The sequence below is a fragment of the Artemia franciscana genome, chromosome 14, assembly GCF_032884065.1.
Source record: "Artemia franciscana chromosome 14, ASM3288406v1, whole genome shotgun sequence".
NCBI lineage: Eukaryota > Metazoa > Arthropoda > Branchiopoda > Anostraca > Artemiidae > Artemia > Artemia franciscana.
The window spans coordinates 26961793-26979245 of NC_088876.1; the positions used below are offsets into that span (position 1 = coordinate 26961793).

The window sequence follows — 17453 nt, forward strand, 5'->3', positions numbered from 1 at the left end:
TTGGAATCAACTGACAGATTCAACTGTCAGTGCTCCCTCATCTATTCCTTCAAAAACCAACTTGACAAAGAGTAGGAGAAGAAGCAATGGAGTTCAACTGGCAGTCATCATTTCAAGAGCACTACAGGTCTGGAAGACCTTAAATCCCTCAGATGGATTAAGGTGATTATGGTGAATGTCACATTGCCCCTTTCCCAGATTATGCTATAGATCCATCTTTGACTGGTACTCTCAGGGAACACCACTGCATTCAACATATATTAACTTTTTGAAAGCTTCATCATTGGGTGCTGAGACTGTTGTATCTGCAAGACTATTATAGCAGTTGTCTACACAGCAAGAGAAAAACTACTGTCAGTATCAAGTTTTGATTGGTGGCTTGAACATCCACTCTTGTCAGTGCCAATATTTTGGGAAGTGGACAAATGAATTAAGGGGTTTCTTGGAAAGTAGGCCTAAGCTTATATGTCATATGCAGCTTGTTATTTTATGTACACTGGTGTAGATAATTTCAGTGCCTTCAAATCATTGTCATAAAGCTTGTCTCTTTATTATTGCCTTATTAGCTCTGTTTTTTACCCCCACCAGAAGCTGCACATCACTCTTGTATCCTGGTGATGATATGGACATTCTAAAATCAAGTGCTGGCCTGACAAGAACCTTGTACAACTTCATGAAAATATAGGGAGATCTACTGGAAATAATCTCTTATACATCCTTCTGTCTCTCTTTTTTTTGTGTTTGTGCTGTTGCATTGGTGATTTCTCTTTTCATGATAATATAATTGCAGTCAAATCACAGTTGACCGCACCAATCAACTTTGAGTTATCAGCATAGAGAGTGAGACAATTTGAAGGAGTTGAAAAATATCATTTATATAGATATTGAACAGTAGGTCTCAAGACACTTCCCTGCAGGACACTGCTGGTGATTCCACATATCTAAGGGATGATTGGTTCTCCTTCATTTAATTTCCATCTCTTCTTTTTTAATTTCCATGGAGGTGGAAAATTCCAGCATAATTTGGAAAAAGGTTCGAAATTAAATTAAAAAAAAGTTTTTTTTTTTCATATGAAAGTGGGCCAAGGAGGATTTTTCAGGCAGAATTATCCAAGCAAATTTTCTAGGTAGAATTTTCAATGAGGATTGATTTATCCAGTTGGGGGGGATTTTACACAAGATGAACCATCTATGGAAGAATTTTTCCAGTGGGGATTTTCCATGGATGGGGGGGGACATATTCCTCAGTATTATTTGAAAAACAATCAGAAATTAAATGAAAAACATTTTTTTAACCAAAAGTAAGGAGCTACATTGGAATTAAAACAAACGTAATTATTACATATATGAGGGAAACTACCCTGTCCTTAATACATTGATTTTTATACTAAAGTTTGAATTTTTGCATCAGTTCTTTAAGAACAATTCCTGAAACACAAAGTGGTAAAAAAAAACTCTAGCATGAAGAGCAAGGGATTGAAGAACTGGGCAGCCCCTTAATACATGGAACAATTTCTTCTTTTTTAAGTTTTAGTATTGCTACTTAATTTCAGTTGTTTTTTTTGTTTTTATTTAATAGCACATACAGGATGTTCAGATTGGTGGTGGCCAGATTAACCAAATAGTTTGCTAAATAAATACACTATGTATGCATATTTTTCAATACAGTTTCTTAATACACTACCAAGTTCTTAATACACTTTCAAATTAGCTAACTAGGCTAGTTATACCTTATTAAATTAGCCTATAACTTAGCCTGCAAGTTGTGTTAAGATCTCATGTGTACATAACATATACTTGAGCTTGAAGCATCCTACTTGTCAGAAATTAAAATAACCATATACACATTTTAAAATTAACTAGCAAGTTAGCTATTAAAATCTTGGTTACATGTAGGTTGCTTTGGTATTTGTTCATCTTCATTTTGCTTTGCCTATGTTCAGCTAATGTACTTGACCTATATAGTTAGTTATTTTTGCCCCTATTATTGCTGGTATCTTTACAATATAGTTTTTTTTGTCATTTTCTTTCCTTTACATTGGTCCATAATACATTGCAGTATTTTGTCCCAATCAGTTCACTATTTTGTGTTGCTAAGGTTCCAATTTTGTCTTAATCCCTTAAGAATGACTCCTGAATCACAAAGGCCATTTAATTATTATAAAAAGTTCTTTCAGAAGTACCAAAAAACTTTAGAGTAAAGAGTGAGGTATCGACAAGGGGGCCACCCCGTCATGTACATTATTATGTTCTCGAAGTTTCAATGTTACTCCTTACTTTCAGTTGAAAAAAACTTCTTTTTTTTTTATTTAATTTCTGATCATTTTTTAAATAATGCTGGGAGAATTCTGCTCTCTCTCCATTGAATATTCCATTCCCCTATGGAAAATTACTCCATGGAAAAATCCTCCCACATACCCCTCACCCCTCTACCAGAAAAAATCCACATAAAAACATCTGTATGCTTCCTAATAACCAATACTATGTCTAAACAGTGGGCAAAGTTCATAACTTGCAGCCCTTCCCTGGGGACTGTGGAGGTTAATTTATCCTCAAAGACATAGTTATTAGGTTCTTTTCACTGTGCTGAAAAATGGCTGTATCAAATTTTTGATCAGGTGATTTTGGGGAAAAAATGAGTGTTTGAGGGGTGCTACCTGCCCTCCAGTATTTTTGGTCACTTAAAAAGGGCACTAGAACTTTTGATGGACATTTAAATAAATCCTCTCCTGATCTTCTACAATCACTGGTTTGACATAATCACCCTTTTGTTAAAAAAAAACTAATAAACATGCATCTTTGATCTTTCTTCTGATAAAAAATGCAAAATTCCACATTTTTGTGCGTAGGAGCTTGAAACTTCTACAGTCAGGTTTTCTGGTATGCTGAACCTGATGATGTGATTTTCATTGAGACTACTTGATGTTTTGGATGTGTCTCTCTTCCTTTTTCAAAAATTGGAAAAATTCTCTCAGGCTCATAACTTTTTATGTGTACCATTAAATTTGACGAATTTTAAATATTTTGAATAAGCATCAAAATTTGATTCTTTTGATGTATCATTGTTATCGAGACTCTATTTTTTAGATTTTTGATTACTATTGAGCTGCATTGCTCCTTACTTATTGTCCATTACAACAAACTGTTTGAAACAGTTAGCTGGTATGAAACAGTATGGTTAATGATGTCTTGGAAAGTCAGATAAACCTGATGGTGGGCTATTCACCACGTTTTATGAAAGAACCATTAGAAGACTTCTAAATCATTTAGACCTTTCTCCAGTCCCTACTGCACTTCCTGGCTAAACGGCCATGAAATGGAAATCAGGCTCATAACTTTATGGGTACCATTAAATTTGACGAATTTGATGTATCAATTGTTATCGAGACTCTATTCTTTAGATTTTTGATTTCTATTGAGCTGCATTGCTCCTTACTTATTGTTCATTACAACAAACTGTTTGAAACAGTTAGCCTGCTCTAGATACTTCTTTGCGAATTTCGTTTAACTAAGCTGCTTTACTTAATGTTTGATTAAGTCATGTACAGTAATGTTTGTTTTCGTGTCACACATTATGGACAATGGCTAATAAATAATAATGTTGTCTTAATAGATGTATAAACGACTACATTAAATGCTGAAAATCGGGATTTTTCATCTCAAATTAATACAAAAAAGACCAAAATTACTGTCTGATGCTTCTTTAAATACACAAACAATGACAGACAGGAGTGGACTAAGTTTTAGACTGTCTAGGCATGTGCCTAAGGCCCCCTACTTTTTGGGCGCGAGAATTAGGCTTTAATTTTTTTTCTTATTTTTATCTAATACAAAAACTTGATATCCAGAAATATTTTGCTTCTAAGTCTTTTGAGCAAAAGTTCTAGAAAACTTGAAAATTATTTTTCTACTTTGTCTACTAAGTTCATTTTAAAGTTTGAAGTTACTTAAATTTTTCAAGTTTCTATGAGCAGTGAAGTTACATCATTGTTACTGGGGATATAAATCGGTTTGAAACTGAACTGTAGATGCTTATTATGATGTCTGAAGAAAAGCATTCTTTTTTGGAATGGTATGCTCCTCAGATGTTTTACTATTTTGTTTAGTTATTTGTTTTCTTCCAGATGTTGTTCTACTTGCAGCAGTAACCTTTACCTTTGCTCTGGGTGTTTTTTTTATATTAATTTAGGTAGTCTGTCATCATCTCTAAGGCCCCTATTGCCACTTCAACAACTTTCAAGTTTAGAAGAAATACTTCATTTCTGAGTTACCAATTTTGCTATGAGCTTTTTTTTTATTCTCGTTATGTATAAAGATAAATCTACTTTTAAAACCACTTGAAAGCAAACAAGACGCAATAAAAATTACCTTTAACGCTCCCTAAAAAGCTTGATTTCATGTATTATTATGCTTTTTTTAATTTGTGCCAAATCACAACCACTGTTTAACATATGTGAAAAAGAAAGATCCAGACTAAATGAAGATAAGGCTCAAGAAACATGAAACATGGTCAAGAATAGGCTACTATAAAATGAAAACTTACTGACGCACGATTAATGTCATTGATATTTGTAACTGTTGAATGTTGTTAATGATGTCTTGGAAAGTCAGATAAACCTGATGGCGGGCTATTCACTACGTTTTATGGAAGAACCATTAGAAGACTTCTAAATCATTTAGACCTTTCTCCAGCCCCTACTGCACTTCCTGGCTAAATGGCCATGAAATGGAAATCAGCTGGACTTTAAAGTCTCTTGCTGCATCTTTTAGTCTTTTTTTAAAGCCTTTTAGAGCCTTTAAAAAAAGCTTATAGGGTATTATAAGCTCACTGGGTATTTTAGAAATACCCTGTTACACATAAAAGAACCTTTAAGGACTAAGTTGTTTAGCCTTTTGAAGCTTTTATGAAAAAGCCCGCTGAGTATTTTGGAACCATCAAGTTTACAAATTTTAGAAAACAGACCATTAAACATACTAAAAAGTAGAGTAAATTTGGGGCAGTTGATATTACTCTTTTGCTTGATGCCCTTTTTTCTCTTTCTGAATATAGTAATCGGTAGACTTAGAAATTCAATTTTAGCCCTTTCAGACCCTCAAAGATGATACCTTTTTCTCTTAATTTTTTGCTATATGAAAGAGTTAAAAACTAACGCTTTTATTTTATTATATGCAGAGTAATTGTAGTTAACACATTTCAACTGTAGCTCCATTATACTTTACCCCATCCTCCTCATGTGCAAATATATAGCCCAAATTATATAGTTCACATGTGTTTTCTGGTTCTTGATTACGTCAAAGTCGGCTCAATTTATGGGTTAACCTGTGTAAACAAGAGTAATATTATCAGTAGTATATATAACTGTTATTTAAATGACAGAAAAACGTATCTTCTTCAAGGTTCAGTAAAGGGCTTAATATTGAATTTTCAAGTAAAGAGATTATCACATTCGAAAAGAACGAAAAAAAGGCATCGAGTGGTATTTCCACTTTATGTGTAGTTCAGTGATATAAACTGCCCCAAGTTTGCTAAAAGCAGAATATATCAAAGTAAACATTGACTTAGGAAGTGTCATAGAAAAAATTGAAAAAAAGAAAAGAGAGGAAAAAACTACCAGCAATAGCATTAGGCCCCTAATAATAATAATGATAAACAAAGTTTGAGCTCTCTAGGCTTAGTAGAAAATGTTTTTATGTTGATCTAAAAATATGGATTCTCTTAAAATTTTATTTTAAGCCTCTTATTTTTGCTATTTTAAATATTGGAAAAAAAAACCTGGCAAACATCCCTAAAACCTAAGACACTAAACTTCATAGTTTCTTTATGTTTTGGATCAAAATAGATGTGAACACCCAGTGGGCATATATTCTAAAAAACATTTTCAATCTTCCTAGCGCACACAGATTTGTGTATGAAATTGCACATTTTAAAATTCTCTTAAGAGAGTAGAGGTCAAAAACTTGAAATGCACAGTTCTTGTTTAATAGTATACAGTTACAATTTTCTGTATGTACAGGTTTGCCAGTGGCTAATTTAGATTGTTTATCCTGTCAATTTTCATCTTCCTCTATGCAGGTATGCAAAATATTCTAAAGCAGCCAGTAGCAGAACTCGACAAAATTTCAAAAGCCGTCGACAAATTTATGGATAATGGAAGCTGTGGTATTTTCTGACAGTCTACCAACAAATTTCACTAGGCTGTGAAACTTTCCAAGTAGCATTGCTACTATACTACCCCCCTTTTTCCACGCCAGCTTCTATGTTTACTATTACTTTCGCTTTTCTTTCTTTGTTCTAACATCTCATTAGTACAAAAATACTTCTATTTATCCTTAACTGCACACAGAGGGAAATGGGGTATCTGGGATGCTCCTCCCCCTGAGACCCTCATTATGCAGCCAGGAAATAGTGGCCTAAAAATGAGTTGTTTCCAATTTCTCCCCTTCCCCTGAGAACAATTCTCTGAACATATCCATCCAAAAATAACTGATCCTATGTGCATCCGTCTATGATCACATATCACGTACAGGTTTAATTCTGTTTTCTTTGTAGGAAAAAGAAGAAATGCCTGAAAGTAATCTGAACGGCAACGAGACAATCCCAAAGTCAGAAGAGGAGACAGGGGGTGAAGAAGCTGTAACTCCAAAAAGGCGTCAATCCAGAAAAAACACAAAAGAGCCGTCAAGGAAAAAACTAAAAGTGGAAGAGCCCCAAATTTCAGAATATGAAAAGCTTATACTGAAGAATATAGAGGAGAGGAAAAAGTTATTAGAGTAAGTTTATTTTTAAGGTTTTAATGCTTACAGAATGGTCAACATACCTATTCCCTTAGATAAAACTTGACTAATATTATAATATGAAATAAAAATTTTTCTGATGAGTTGATTGGATTATACACATTTTAACGGACTCATTTGTACGGTTTTTATTTAAAGGGACTCATACCCTTTTGGCTTAATTTCCCTCTCACAATTTTGATAATTCAAACAAAAAAACCAAGGAAGGGGCTTAAGAATTTACGTCATGTACTTTACAATAAAATTTAATTACAATACAATAAATACAATGACAATAAATTTAAATAAAAACTTTACAAAATGCAACTTTGAGTAAGTGTAAAATTATTCCAAATTTTCTAATTATTTACAAATAACACTAAATGAAAACATAGAAAAACGGCTATGATATTTCAAATAAGGTGTGGAAAACAGCAAAAAAATCTTTTTCGATGATAATATTAATGAATATATATATTATGCGAACATATTGGCTTCACGCACAGAAGCCTATCAATAGTTATACGTATTACGTACGTAATACGTAGTTATAATTGGCAATATTCTCTGTTTTGCAAGCTATCTTCGAATTTGTCGGCGTAAGTAGTAAGAGTGAGAAGAGAATGCTGTATGTTTACTGATGCTGGGAAGGCAATTAGAAAAATTTCTTCTCATGGGTTTGTTAAGACTCTTTCAAGTATTTTTAGCCTAGTACTGTATACCTAATATCAAGATTTAGGTAATTATTTTGCTGTTTATTTGATTTTCTTCATTGAAAACACCAAAAAAGGTATTTTTCCAAATCTAGAGAGGTTGGGTAAAAAGGATCAGCAGTTTCACCCTATCAGCAGATGGCACTACTGGCAACAAAAGCTAGATTCTGCTTGACCTTCCAAAAATAGCACTCTAACTTGCCAAGGGGGATTTCAAATAGCCCTATTTCACTTCAGAATCTTTGCTTGATTTCGGAATATAAATTCAGGATATATGAATAATAACGGAATATATGAATGAGAAATTCAGGGATTAACGAACTTACTCAATAAAATTCCAAAATGTCTTTATGACTATATTTTGAATATCTTAGCTGGTTTGGTAAGATCTAATAGACCTATCCAACTGAATGAATTTAACTATTGTTCAATCAACGGGAATAAAAAATAGAAGCAAATCATCTAATCTAATTCAACAAAATATTCAGAAAAGAAAAACAAAAACATATCCCAAATGGTAAAAACTCTTATCTTAATGTCCAGTGTGATGATTTTCACCTTGCTATAACAGCAAATCAAACAAAAGCATGACAAATTCCGTTCTCTCTGGTATATCACAATGCAATAAAGCAACTACAGGGATACAGTTGGTTGTTGGTAAGATAATGCAATCTTGCAAAAACGAAATAGGGTCTCTGCCCACTGCTTAGTGAATGCTAAAGAGTATGGAAAGCTGATATACCATGGTGCTTTGTCATAACTTTGACAAAATTAAAATTTTAGTAGTACCACAGAAGCTGCGCTGTTATTCAGCAGAATTAGAAAATATTAAACAAATAAAATTTGATCTATTAAATCAAGTTTCTAAGTTTATTTGGATAAAATCTGCAGTATTTCATTAAGTAGGCAAGCTTTGGTATTTTTAAATTATTTCTTTTTTTTTATATTTTTAAAACAGGACAGACTAAGCTTGTATGCAGATTTAGTGTTGTCTTTCGACCAGCTCTGCTTCTTGGTTTCGGCCATCTGAAAACGTGTTTTTTTTGTTACTGTATTCCTGTGACTGACATGTAAAATTAGTGGTATTCTCACAAAATGCAAATCCATTCTAAAGAGTATTGAGTATCAAAAAGTTGTTTTACTGTGAAATTTGGTTACTCTGTGCCTGCGTAGTCACTGCTTCAATTAAAATAACTTTTTTTCTGCGTAGCAAATAACTTCTTAATAATTTTTCTTACCACTTTTGGTTTGAAATTGGTAGATTTTAATCAGTGAAATTTGTGCTGAAAAGGCTAGAAAAGAGCAATGAAAAGGCAAAGGATCGGTGATACAGGATCTATCTTTATGTTCGGTATTGGCGCAGTAAGATTGAGCTCAGCTGGATAATACTGAATGTAGAGCTTGAACTCAGCAGCAACAACATACTGCAGAGCTCAAGAATTTGATTTTGGGAATGACATTGTGCGAAAGTGTCTCCATTCTAACCAAAACGATTATCAGATGAAGAAGAATCAGTGTTATCACTCAACCAGCCCCCTTTTCGGTGCCACACGAGTATAAAACTCGTGTTCTTATAGTATACCAATGTAGTACCATTGGGGTTGTAGGATGTCATAAAGAAAGAATTAAGGGAAATGGGAACTTCCTGAGAGGGTTTAAAGAGGGAGACTTTGAATAGATTGGGATGGAGGAGGAGCGTGCGTAGCTGTGTTGGCCTAAGGTGGCTTGGTGCTGTGTTGAGTTGTTAGTAGTAGTATACCATCTTTGATTGGCGCACACGTCATGGTGGTCAATTGAAGAATCTGTAGGCAGCTGTCGAAAACGACCTCGATACCATTGGTGGATTTTGAAGCTGTGGAAGAAATAGAGAGAGCTGCTCACTCTAGTTTGCTGAAGAGCTGGCTCAAGATCGCAAAAATTGGGAGTCAACTATATGGAGTCCTCTAGATGCCGGGTGAGGCGTTCACGTCTGGTCCTGCAGCAAGTACAAGTATACCACATAATGCTGTAGAATTAGTTAATCTCAAGAAAACTTAGTTATTATTTTTCTATAGGAAACTAAAATTAAAAAAAAAGGTTTTATTGCGATTTTAAACACCTGTAGTACGGGTAAATAGTCCCTTTTCAGCTAAAAATCCCTTTTTTGTAAAGCAAGTAACGTCTTGTTGGTTGTTCTTTCAAAGCATAAAAGGACAATCAAAATGATATCTTTTTGATTGAATTGGTTAAATGGAAAGTTACAGAACCGTATGTATATTAAAAGCTTAGGAAAAACTGGGGTTTTATTTTTAAATTACCAAGGACATATAAATAAAAACAGTTCTCTAATCTGGCTCCATCTTAGGTCCACCCATACCTGAAAGTCAGGATATCCTATGACTTTTTTTGGTTGTTATAGAATATTGAGGGTCAATTTACGCGTGGAAAAGGTTTCACAAGCGTTGCCAAACCGAGCCGTGAATAACAATATGCGGAAACTAAATTGGTAAATTTGATAATGGTCTTTGCAATTAAAAATTGAAAGCTGAACATTGAAAAACCTGCAAGTAAATTATTTAAAGACCTGTTTAGAACTTTCATTCCGCAATATTTCATATTTATCCTCCAAAGTGAATGTGTCAAGTGTTTGTTTCTTGTTTTTGTTTTGTGTTTGTTTAAATTAACAACTAATAATTTAAAGCTCTGAATAATTTTAATGATTAACAAATTAATTCTCCGAATATAATCTTTGCTATTTTGAGATACATACACTTCTTTCCAATTCCTATTTTCTAACAAGATGTCAGGATTAGCCTATATTTTGCTCATCTAATCACTGAAGTTTTACCCTGTCTACTGCCAATTAATGACTATATTTCCTTCTGCTGCAGCAATTAGGAAAGTTACACTTTGTATAGCTCTATGATGATACATTTATTGGCTCATTTTCTGCTGATTTTTACGCACTTTCTTTATTTTTTAAATTGGCGGGTACATGTAAAAAAAAAAAAAAAAAAAAAAAAAAAAAATGAAAATTTAAGATCTTCTTCATTAAAAATTGAATTCCCACTTTTTCAAGACGTGTTCTTTTTTTTTCAAGACATAATTTTTCCTCATTTTTCAAGAGGTATATGAATGTGTAAGTTGCCACTTGACCAATTTAAAGAATCCAAATTTATTTTTGGTGTATTTGGCGCTTCTAAATCAAACGTTCTAAGTCAAACGATTACTGTATTTAGTTATCTTTTTATTTTAGTAATGGGTTCCAAATTAAGAAAAGACATTTGTTTGAAAAAACGGCAAGAATAAACTGAAGTTGTAAGGCACTAATAAAAGTCTCGGGTTTTCAGGTATAAATAGACCTAAGACAAGTCATGGACACAAGAAATATTAGTGTCTTTGGTCCTTTAAGCACCAATGTCGACCTGGTCTTTTCTTTGGATCTTGTGGCTATGTCTCTTGTTGGTATTCACGGATACTGAACTCGATCGGTATTATCAGTGTTCCCAATAATGCGGAATGTATCAAGTTATGATTAATCGCTACCATCATTCCATCTTTGCTTTGTTCCAAATATCAGGGCCATAGAACTTGAAGAATTGTCAAAGGGTGAGAATTCTTTGTTCGCAACTAGAGCTCGGATTTAGGGAATAGACAAATTCGTAAATCTTACAATATAAAATTTGCCTCTATCTCTGGGTATTCTGGACCCAGAAAGTTGTCGGACCCAACTTTATAAGGAAAAATTAATATAACTCATGGAAAAATTAGCTTGATAGCTTCAAATTAAAATCCTATCGCGGGAGAACAAACTTGACGACTTTGGCTACAAAATGGCCGTCAGTGAATACCTGCGTTTTCAGTCTCATAAGGAAACTGTCTCCAATATATCCAATGTAGACAGTATTTCCAGGAAAAAGTTTGCTTTGTCGCGTGGGTTGATAGCAAAATGATTTTCTATATTCACGAAGTATTCTAATTAAATGGCTTCCAGTTTAAAGCAAGTGCGATATGTCAGAAACTGAAAAAGATGTCAAAAGAACAAAAGGTTAAAATGTGAAAAAGTTATACTTGTTTGGTTCGACTTACTGCAAAGAAAAAGCTAAATATAAAAGTATAGGAATCATTAACATGCTTAAAATCTGAATAATCTCGCAAAGAAGTAATGTTTTGTCTCAAAATTAGACATTTCAAGGTAACCTTAATAATACAGAAGCACAGGATGGTTTGCCCTCAGCCCCCCCCCCCATTGCACTGCCTGGCTGAAGGGCCAAGAAACGGAGATCAGCAACGTCAGTAGGGACTGTAAAGTCTAATGCCGTATCTTTACCTTTGTTTTAAATCTTAATAATAATGACAATAATAATCATTTATTGTTACCCTCTGTACACAACAAAATGCACTAAAGAGGAGTATAAGAAAATGAAAAGAGAAACAAAAAGGACATAGAAATAAGCTACGCACAACTTCACGGATCTAATTTGTGACTTTTTCATACCACGTTGCAAGCTTGTCACCGTAATTCGTGCATTCTCTTAAACATTTCCAATCACACCAAAATTGAACAATAATCAGACGCACCATTTGGGATTACAATTGGACTGTCATATTTAACACTCGAAAAAATATTATCAATTAAAGTTTCAGAGGTCTCAGTAATACGAGTGCAAACATCAATATCTGGGTAAAGAGTAAACTAAATATAAAATTGCAAAAATTATCACGAACCACGTTATACCTATTCTTCATGTCGATATGAAAATCACCCATCGCAAAACAATGGGCCGAAGATGGCGGTTTCATCAGCTGGGACTCAATAATTCATAAATTATTGTAACGAACTTGAAGTAGTTCTATATACAATTACTGCATACAATTTTTCCTTATTCATTTCAACCAGCAAAACCATACTATCAAATACCATTTCAACAGATATTGACGAATCTTCTCTTACCTTAGAATGAATGTGTGACTTCACATATGCTGCAAGCCCAACATGTTGATGTATCATTCTATTAATTTTTTTTTTTAACCATTACTATCAAGTAATGAATCATTACGATCATTATGCCAACTCTCGGTCAATCCAATAAAGTTTATCTCACTCATATTTTCACAAGAATCAGAAATATACCTATAACTACTATTTAATCCTCGACAATTCAAGTGTATAAAAGTAGGTTTCCATGGGTTGTTAGGAGGAAATATATCAATGGGGAAAACATACCTTGCTGGTGGTCCCAGTCTCATACTCAACACGTCATCACAATGATTTGTCACTAATATTTGGCTCATATTATGAATATGTAGAAAAAAAATCAGCAAGTTTTATGAGGCACTGGGTGTTTTTGATCACTTTTGACACTTATTTCTCATCAACCAGATATGCATGAAGAAAATCAGGAGATTTTTAAATTGCCTAGGAATATATCTAGGGATTGGGAGAGCATAGTGGTAGGCCACTGGACAAAATCGTGACGATAAGCTATAGGTTGACATATATTAAGGAAAAAAAAACAAAAAAAAAAACGCTGAATGAAGATCCAAATTGCACCTTTCTTTTTTTCCCATCTGATTCGTCTTTTATATCGGAATATTACCTTTTCGTGCTATTAATTGCTCATTGATGCAAATAAATCCTCAAATCTGCCCTAGACTTCACTAAAAAGTAGCCGTACATGATCTTAAAAATCATCTGCCGGAAAAAGGTTAATAGGCTTCTAGATTAAGCTTCGTAAAGAATACCTTGTGCAACTGAGAGGGCAGATTTCATTGTTTTAGCATAATTGATATTCTTGCTTCAAGAGGTATAAGAACTTGCCTCCAGTATGTTCCAAGCCGCTCAGGTATAACTGGTAACCATCAGGTGGAAGAAATTGCAGAATTTTTTTTTAAATATTGACCAGCCAAGTGGGAGACCAATCCCCATTAGAGACATATACCGCTGGAGATTATCAGAGGTATTGTTAAATAAGAATAATCTAGTCTCATCGCCCTTCTCCAGTAAGCACCTTTATAAAATTTATCATAGAATTCAGTCTGGTGCAAATTGGCTAAATTTTCAGGTGTTTTTATATCAGTTTCCTAATTCAAGTGGCTCAGTTCCCTCTTCCCCTTTTTGCAGGTATTGTAATTTAAAAAATGAAACAATTGACGACCGCCTATTTGAATGTAATATGCTGACGTCTGTACAGTATATCCTGCAATGTGAACCGTTAAAGCGCTTCAAACACCACAAAATCTCACCATCAGCTAAAAGTCTATCTGAGTATACCTGCACAGAGAGCTTTGAAATTAGTGTTTATCTTCTTATATTTCAACCCCTATAATCAAAAAATTTACTGCAAGAATTCTGCACAGATTCAGGATAAATAAGAAGCAACCAAATCAGTAGCTCTGTTCATCTCACAGAGTGTATGAAAAAGAAAAGGGCTGAATAGTCACTAGAACGAGCCCTTAAAAAGCTCTCCATGATGTTCCAGCGCATCGCTAGCTGCGGAGATGGAAATAATGGGAAAAGATGCTTCTTATGCAAAAAAAAATAAAAAGATTTTTCTTTGTTGCTGAAGCCAAAGGATGTCCAGTCAAGTGACAGTAAGAAGATTCCAATGCTGTGTTTTAGACACACCATTTTTAGGGGTTTCAGGCTATTTTTTCGGTTTTTATAGGCTGTGCTCATCCTTTACTAGGTTGCAGCAACCGCTTCAACCACGATTAAAGCAATTATTCAAAAAGTGAACATGACGACATTTCAGGGAATCATGTAACAGAATCAAGCATGTGCTCTAGCCAAAAGATCCACGTTTTACATCATCTTGTATATCATGATGTATTTTGGAGACGCTTTCGCATAACCGCATCCCCGGAATCAAATTCTGAGCCCTACAGTATTTCGGTACAGCTGGGTTCGAACTCTGGGTCTCGGATTACCAAGCTGAGGTCAAATCTACTTCATCACTACAGGACAGTGTCGTTCGTTTATTTTATCTGAATTAATATCTATCGAAATTATGGGAAAGAATTTAAAAGAAACTGTAATTCTAATCAGATATATCGGAGCCAAACCTTTATCCTTGTAGAAAAGGATTAACGTAGAGTGGCTAGTCTAATAATGTTGAATACGGTTACCATATTTAAGACCGCATTCTCGTTTAGCTCAAAATGTAACCTGTAGTTTGTGTCCAGAAGAGTTTCCACCTCTCTATGGTTTCCTTATGTAGGTTGTGTCCCGGAAAATACTTTATGTATTTAAAAACTGATGTTTGTTTTCGAAGTTTTGTTATACATCTACATATAAGATTTTTTTTAAGGTTAAATGTCCAAAAATTTGACCCACAGAAGCTCTGTATATTGACTATCTAACTGATTTGTGGTTGCTTTTTTATTTTTAGGCAGTTCAATATAAAGCAAGCAAAGGAAAACTTGAAAGCCTTATCTCCAGCTGTGTTAAAACCCAAGCCTAGCCCATCGCACACAAGAGGATTTAGAATAAAACGAGAAAGAAGGTAGCAATTCAATATCTCTCTTTTTGTATTTTTGAGTATGTTTTTGTATGCCTGCGTGGTGTTGGGGTGGCGCTTCGCGCCACCCCAACACCTAGTTGGTGGGGCGCTTCGTGCCCCCCCAAGCCCCCCCGCGCGCGTAAGTCGTTACGCGCCATATTAGTTACGCGCCATTGTAGTTGTGTCCCTGTGTCCCACCTGTGAATAGAGATAGATATAAATATATGTTTTTAACTACGTAAAACATGCGAATATACAACATTCGTCGCTGTTCCATTGTCTGTGCATATAAATAGATTGTCAGGTTTACTGACTCTTGAACATGCAACATATAATTGTCCATGGGAAAAACAATCCGTATTCAGATCTATACCTCATTATTCTAATGATGTGTCGCTGTGTCCCGGTCGTCATTTATATTCCCTGTGTCCCGGTCGTCATTTGTGTCCCGGTGTCCCAGTTCGTAATTTCTTTTTGAGTGTCCCGGTCGTCATTTATATTCCCTGTGTCCCAGTGTCCCGGTCGTCATTTGTGTCCCGGTCTGTAATTTCTATTCGAACATCCCTGTGTCCCGGTCGTCATTTATATATCCCACCTGTGCCCCCGGCGTCCCCGTTGTAGTTGTGTCCCTGTGTCCCGGTCGTCATTTATATTCCCTGTGTCCCGGTCGTGATTTGTGTCCGGGTGTCCCAGTCTGTAATTTGTCTTTGATGTTCCCAGTCGTCACTTATATTCCCTCTGTCTCGGTCGTCATTTGTGTCCCGGTCTGTAATTTCTCTTTGAGTGTTTTTTCTTTTTAGTTTTTTTTAGTTTTTTACCTTTTTTCTTTTTTCAGTTTTCTTTTTCTTCTTTATTTTTCAGCGTCACTATGAAGTACATATCGACGAACCTTTGTTTTTTTAACTTAAATCTGGTAGGCATTGATGACCTTATCCAAGTCAAAATCCCAAACCCAATCATCATCGCTATCATTTTCAGTTTTGATATGTTTTGACTCTCGCTGTCCAGGTGGATTTTCATCTAACTGCGCGGTTTTGCGTTCTTTAGCCGCAAGCCTGTTTTCTTGCTGTTCTTGTGATTCCCCGGCACGCTTTCTTTTCTTACTTTCTTTATCAGCTGCAAGCCTGTTTTCTTGCTGTTCTTGTAATTCCTCGGCAAGCTTTCTTTTCTGACTTTCTCTATCAGCAGCAAGTTTTTTGGCATAGACTCTTTGAGCTTCTTCATCGGCTTTTGCCATGGTAAGTTCATCAGTCATTGTAAACTTAAACATTAATAGAATTCTACGCGAACATATGTCTTATATAACTTGAATGACGTCACCGTCAAAGCAAAAATGACGACAACTAATTTCATGACGTCAGCCGACACAGAAACATGACGTCACCTGATCCACAGACAGACAGACAACTTATTTTTATATATATAGATAGGTAAAATTAAAAACTTGAAAACATTAAAAACAGGTTGTAAAGTGCTTATAGGTTTTCTTTTTTATTGTAATATTAAAACTAAATATTCTTCTTGGTTCTTGGAATCCATTTGTTTTATTTTTAACATTTTATTCAAATATTCTGTTTAGTGTATATCTGCGTATTTTGGCATATTATTTAAGCATATCAAAGTAAGTTTAATATGTTATAGTGCATTTTAGAGGATGTAGTACAGAAAGGTATGAATGTTCTTAAGCCGAACTGGCCAGTAAATCTCAAACGAGACTGCGGCCAGTAGAGAGAAAAGAGATGAAAACTAAAAACAAATAAAACCACCACCAATAATAATCAATCAATTGTCGCACCAGATCCACGTAGGGAAAAGAATCTATTAGAGTTACTTCAAAATGAAAACATCAAAGTAACTCTAAATGTTCTCATTGAAATAACTCTAATAGCTTCTTTTCCCTACGCTGATCAGTAACGACAATTGTATTGATTATTATCGGTAGTGGTTTTATGTGTTTTAGCTTAGTGCTTTTTCTTTTTATCTTGTGCCGAGGACGCCTAGTTTAGATGCAGGTAAAACATCCACGTTATTTTAGTCTTTCATCTCTTTTCTCTCTACTGGCCTTAGTCTCGTTTGTTTTGTTTCTTTTGTTGAGTTTTATTTCTCTTTGTCGTTTGTTGACAGAAAGGTGCGTAGATGTTCTTCTTATCCCTTGGCTTGCTACATGTGCTTGATTAAATATTAAATGCCACATTGCCGGAAAAGTGACTATATTCCCAAATATTTGTATATTCTTCTATTTTTAATTTTCTTCCTGGTTTCAGTCCAGTTCCAGTGGGTCCACCAAGAAGATCATCTCGACTCATTGAAAGAGAAACTGGCATGACTCCGGTCAAAGTTGAAGGAGAAGATTATAGTGAAGGCGTGGCTGGGGATTTAGTTTTCACCAAATTGAAAAAAGAAGAAATGGTTGGTAAGTGCGGCTATTTTAGGACGCTGATTGGTGAATTCGAACATGGCCAATGAAAATATTGTGCCAGGTTTT

At 34.7% G+C, this 17453-nt stretch overlaps 1 protein-coding gene across 4 annotated transcripts in view; it reads left to right on the forward strand.

The window, feature by feature from the left end:
• The window catches only part of LOC136035515 (WD repeat-containing protein 76-like), a 76341-nt gene that overhangs the window by 2040 nt on the left and 56848 nt on the right, over positions 1-17453 (forward strand). For 3 of the 4 annotated variants that reach the window (XM_065717353.1, XM_065717354.1, XM_065717352.1), the window contains exons 2-4: positions 6551-6771; positions 14858-14971; positions 17233-17381. In XM_065717353.1, the coding sequence (XP_065573425.1) occupies positions 6551-6771; positions 14858-14971; positions 17233-17381 (484 nt within the window). Of the gene's footprint in view, positions 1-995; positions 1034-6550; positions 6772-14857; positions 14972-17232; positions 17382-17453 lie in introns of those variants that run through there. The other variant, XM_065717350.1, reaches the window with a different exon arrangement.